This window comes from Myotis brandtii, unplaced genomic scaffold (assembly GCF_000412655.1).
Source record: "Myotis brandtii unplaced genomic scaffold, ASM41265v1 scaffold58, whole genome shotgun sequence".
In the NCBI taxonomy this organism is placed as follows: Eukaryota; Metazoa; Chordata; class Mammalia; order Chiroptera; family Vespertilionidae; genus Myotis; species Myotis brandtii.
The window spans coordinates 2,173,788-2,179,775 of NW_005370176.1; the positions used below are offsets into that span (position 1 = coordinate 2,173,788).

Consider the following 5,988-nt stretch of genomic DNA (forward strand, 5'->3'; position numbering starts at 1 on the left):
TGATTTGTCTTTTATTTTTCATCAGAAATATTTCTCAGATATATTCCCCCGGTTGATGCTTCAATTTTCAGTCTTTTTTTGGGGGGGGGGTGGTGAGGTTAATATTCACCTGAGGATATGTTTTTCCATTGATTTTTAGAGAAAGTTGAAGGGAGGGAGGGGGTTGCCTCCTGGACATTCCCCAATTGGAGGCCAGGATCAAATCTGCAACCCAGGTACATGCCATTGACCGGGAGTTGAACCCAAGATCCTTTGGTGCTCAGGCATACTCCAACCACTGAACCACACCAGCCAGGGAACATTTTCATTTTCTTAACAGTGTCTTTTGAAGAACAGAAGATTCAACTTTTGATTAAATCTAATTATCAATGTCTTATTTTATGATTACACTTTTTTGTTATAAAAAAACTTTACAGCCAGTTTTAATTATTTTGCTTTATTTTAATTTTATACACATCAAAATAAGTTGAAATTCTTAACTAAAAATAAAAAAAGCAACTAGAGAAAAAGACATTATTTCTAGGGAAGGAAATCCAGATTTTCATTAGCAAGAGTATACATACTGTCAGTGGAATATTTAAGTTGCTGAGGGAAAGTATGTGGAAAATTAGAATTGTCTAGTGTCCAATGACCATTAGGTTGAGAACAAAATAAAGACATTTTCAGATAAACAGGGCCTAAACATTTATTGCCCAAAGACGTTTGCTAATTATTAAGGACATACTTAAGCAAGGAAAAAGGGAACATAAATGGAGTAGGATGCAAGAATCAACAGTGAGTAAAGAAACAAGGAAAATAGTGCTCAGTCAAAATAAGTAATGCATATTGTAAAATATGAATCTTCTTAAAATAATGGACCAACACACAAAAATCTTATATGACATTTTGTACATTTATTCATTATTGAGGGATACATATTAAGGTTTTGACTTTTTTGGTAGTGAAACTACATAAGACTATATCCTGATATGTTCAGGGGATTTGAGCAAGTTTTAGTCTCTCTTTTATATAACATGACTTTTCCAAACTTACCTACTCTTATCTCATCAGAAGTCATTCCTTTCTCTTTGGTAAGCACAAAATCTTAAAGTGTTTCCACTAAATTCCTAAAGTTTACATTATAAACTGTCATTCAATAAAAGCACATCTATAAACCAGGCAAAAAGGGCCTCTGGGTAGAATGCCCGCCCACATCTCCTCCTCTGATCCTGTCCTAAAGCTAATTTCTTCAGAGGAGTCTTCTAAAAATAATACTTCCAAGCCCCATTTCCTTCCACGTATCCCCCAATCCCTTTTCACCATAGCTATCATTAATAGATGCAGGTTTTTATTAGGTCTGGTTCATGTACAGATCTCTATATTTCTGTGTCTACCTGCCAAATACCTTGCACAGTATGTTACATACTAGGCATTTGATATAGCTGCTGAATGAATGCATGAATAGCTTTATGGCTTGGATATTTAAAAATTATTCATCAATTATTTTCAAATTATACTCAGTTTGAGTTCAAAATCAGTATAACGTTTCAGGATGTTTTCAACTGTTAAAACAACTCAATTAAAATATACTCACACTTTAAATTCGTAAGTAAAATTAAAAACTATTATAAATATTAACTAGGGGACCAGTGCATGAATTCATGCACCTTGAAAGGAACTGTGGGCTGCAAGGCTGTGGTGGGCACAGGGGTGGGTCTCGGCCCATCCTCCGTGCCCCTGCCCGGCCCCTCCCGCCGCAGCGCCAGTCCCCAGTCTGCCGGCAGCACTGCTCCCACCACTGCTGTTCCCACGCGCTGATGGCGCATTATATTTTTGTTCCGGCCAGGTGGCTCAGTTGATTGGAGGGTCGTCCTGTACACCAAAAAGTTGTGGGTTTGATTCCTGATCAGGGTGCGTACAGGAGGCAATGATCGATGTTTCTCTCTCTGTCTCTCTCTCTCATCAATGAAAACATATCCTCGAGTGAGGATTAAAAAAAAATAATGCTTTATATTTTGTCTGTATTTTATAGTACATCACTATAGACACATAACAGTAGAATTATCTGGTAGGGAAAAGTTATGTTACATATTTTCAAAAATAAAACTGACATCCCACTAACATTATGGGAAAACAACAGGTATAAGTTCTGATACATTAGGAAGTTAAGTTTAAAAAACTAGGTTCAGCCCTGGCTGGTGTTTTCAATGGTTAGAGCATTGCCCCATGCACTGAAGGGTATTGGTGCTCTCAGCCAGGGCACATACCCAGGTTTCAGGTTTGATTCTCAGTAGAGGTGTGCGCAGGAGGCAGCCAATTGATGTTTCTCTCTTACATCTATGTTTCTTTCTCTTTCTCCCTTTTCCTTCCTCTATTTCTAGAATCAATGAAAAAATATCAAACATATCCCTGGGTGAGGATAAAAAAACAAAATAAATAAGTTCTCATTAAAACAACTTCAAATTTCTCTAAATGTACAATTGGCAGAAAAATTAACTGTCAGCCAATATACAATAAACATATCAGTCACTTACATTCCCAAATATTGAAAATGATGGGTGGAAATATTAGAATGAAAATCTTTTCTGAAAAGAGATATAATTAAATGAACCTTAGATCTTTTATCACTGAAAATGGAGATTCTATTTCAGTTTCTAATTGGCTCTGGTAGAGAAAAGTCTGAACTATTCATTCAAAATAGAATGACTTTATTTTCCATTTCACACATAGCTGTCTAATCTTTTTTGAGAATGGAAATATTATTGGCTGTTATTTGCGATTCAAGTTGTAGCATGGGTTATCCCTAAATGAATACTCTACCAGTGTACTGGCACAAGTGGTCTTCAGAATTTACACTATGTAGACATATTTTATAAGACACCTTGGTCCTTCTGGTGACTACAGTTTCTTGGATGGGAATTCAAGATGAACTTATCACAAAACAAACTCCCAAGTTACAGTACATTGTGCTAAAGTAAGGCTCTAGTGTATTTTGGAAATGTAACAATAAGCTGCAGTGTTGTTGTTTTTTTTATGTTTACTGAAAAAAATTAGATGAATTCTTTCTGTCTTGGTCCCTGGATACTCATCTCCCCAGAAAACACATCTGGTATAGACACTATTGATAACTTAGCTTTCAGCTTTAAGCAATTATTTGGTAGTACCACTTCTTTATTTTATGGCTTTTTAAACATTAAGTTCTTAAATATTTGAAAAGTATTCACTATTTTCTGATAGTTCACACACAAAAAAAGATGTGAACATCAGCTTGAAAAATTATATAGTCTTAAAAAATCAGTTTTTTCTTAAAAAAGTTTATTCAGCCTGGCCGGTGTTGCTCAGTGGTTGAGCATCAACCTATGAGCCAGGAGGTCACAGTTCGATTCACGGTCAGGACACATGCCAGGGTTTTGGGCTCAATCAGTAGGGGGCATGTGCAAGAGGCAGCTGAACAATGATTCTCTCTCATTATTGATGTTTCTAGCTCTCTCTCTCCCTCTTCCTTACTCTCTGAAATCAAAATAGATTTTTTAAAAAGTTATTCAATAACTAATTAAAGATAGAGAAATGAAACAAACACTCATTTAAAAATTCCAATCATGATCCCTTTCACAAAATGAATCTATAATCTTGTCAGGAGTGGGGGGAAAAGAACACAAAAAGGCTCCTCTTAAGTTTGGATACATTAGCAACATACATTTTTTTCCCATTTTCAAAATAACCCTTTAAACAATCCATTATTTGTAAGACTAGGGTTAAAAGAAAACAATAAATGTGATATTAAAATTTCCTCTTAAAATATCTTGACCAACTCATTGTATATAGGCTTAAATTAAAACGAGCATTTGTTTAAAGACTTACATTATATGAAAAATGTTGTATATTTCCAAATAAAAAAGTTAACTATATACATTTAATAACATTACATACAATTAATATAAAGGCTATATAAGGCGTTAGGAAGCTCAAAGTCTAAACAAGTCTTATCAGATAAATCAATCGATTTAACATTATAATTTGGATGATCAAATTATCTAACCACTACACCCAAAACCTTATTTATGATTGGTAAAGAGTCTAGTGTATTTATTTTGAATACAGAACCACAGTTTTTTTTCTCTATGTTGAAAAAAGTCGGGCAAATTAGTTTTATATATTAGTTTATATATATATTTATAAATCATATATTAAAATACATGGTTTAAAAGTACTGATTGAGAGAAAAGAGATTTTTAAAGAACTTCCCAAATTTATAGAATTAAGGAGATCTATAGGTCAAAGATGATTTATTTGCTATTTTCTGGCTCTTTAATGAGGAATTATACTAAGTGATCTAAAGTCTCTTTTAGCTCTAAAGTTTTGATTATATTGTTTTGCTGTTAAATAATTAAGGCTTTTTATACCCTTCTCCTTGCTTTTAGTCCCTCACAAGTCAGTTATTAGTGGGGAATAAATATCATATTTAGCAACTTACTCTTAATCCCTGTGCCCCCTCCTCTTTCCAGAGCCCACAGTGCCCAGCACATGGTAATTGCTCAATATTTATTGGATATTCTTGAATGAATAGCAAAATATTAAGGATAAATCAAGAATTAAAAAGAGTCTGAAGGTAATAATAGTTGCTTTTATAAAACTCGCAAACAATAATTTCAAAGTTTCTAGTCTCCTTTTTATTTTTATTTTTTCTGTTGTTTTTTTCTTTAAGTTGAATTTATTGGGGTGATTCTAGTCTCCTTTTTAGATTTACTTTGGTTTGTCTTTGTAAATAACAGCAAGAGAAAATATGGCACAGGAATACAAGGTTAAGTCATTATAGGTAAACTACAAGCAAGGTTATTAAGTAAACTTAAATAAAAATTGTTTCTATCCATGTATTGAAGATATGAATTTTATTTACACTACTAGTAGATCCCAGCTACTCCAGTTACTCTGAGATATAATCATCTTATCAACAGGAAAAATATCTTCCAGTATTTAGCAGTTTTAACAATTGTTACCAAATTGCTTAGTTATACTATAGAGTAAGAAGCAATTAATGAGTTTTTTGGAAATAAAAAATATGTATACTAGTATACATTATCCTGATGCCTAGGCCAAAATATATCTAACAACAAACATTCTTGATTTCTATTAGTCATAAAAATAAAGGCAAAATATATTGCAAACATTTTCTTTGTAAATGATTTCAATTAGAAAACAATAGTTTAATGAAAACAATACAGAGGTTCATGTGAGTTCAAAACTTGACAGATAACATGTCAAATATAACTAGAGAATATTTGCCTCAATGACGCCACAGTAAATAGATTTTTACATATCTCGATTTTATCTTATAGTCAAGGAAAATACAAGTCAGTAGGTTATGATCCTAAGTCATAGTTAAGGGCCCCTTCTTTTAGCTTGTAAGATGTAGCCTTTTGATTTGATAATTCCTCTACTTTTAACAATGACTGAATATCGCAGTAGCCACAGTGGCACCCACTCATGTGCTGGAATGTCAGGGATGCTTTCCCGAAGAGCTTCTTGGAAACTTGCTTCAGAAAGCAGTTCTTAAAACAAAGAAACAACAAATAAAAACCCAGAGTTAAATTTAAAAACAAAGGCACTTTACTATATAGGTAAGCATCTATCTACACTAATAAAAGAGAAACAAGGTAATTAGCGTACGACCGCTACCCTTTCCATTGGCTAATCAGCATATCCTTATGCAAATTAACTGTCAGCCAAGATGGTGGCCGGCAGCCATGCACTGAAGCGAGCAGGGAGGCTTGCTTGCTCCAGTGACTGCGGACTCCAACATTCCCCGCCTGCCGCTGCCGGCCTCTCAGCTGCAACTCTAAGCAACTATGTACTATGTTGCAAATAAGAAGCTAAACAAAACAGGAATACAAGGTTAAGTCATTATAGGTAAACTGGCTTTCATTCAGCCAGGCTTCAGCCAGCTGGACCGCAACATTGTATTGATGTTTTCAGCAGCGAGGCCTCAGAGCTAAAGCTGGCCCAGAATAA

The 5,988-nt window shown here is 34.3% G+C and overlaps 1 protein-coding gene across 1 annotated transcript in view; it reads right to left on the reverse strand.

The window, feature by feature from the left end:
* Nucleotides 1-3,586: 3,586 nt before the first annotated feature.
* Nucleotides 3,587-5,988, reverse strand: part of GCLM (glutamate-cysteine ligase, modifier subunit) — a 20,973-nt gene continuing 18,571 nt past the window's right edge. Inside the window, exon 7 of the mRNA XM_014550049.1 lies at nt 3,587-5,528. Within this exon, the coding sequence (XP_014405535.1) occupies nt 5,359-5,528 (170 nt within the window). The 3' untranslated portion in view covers nt 3,587-5,358. The remainder of the gene's footprint in view (nt 5,529-5,988) is intronic.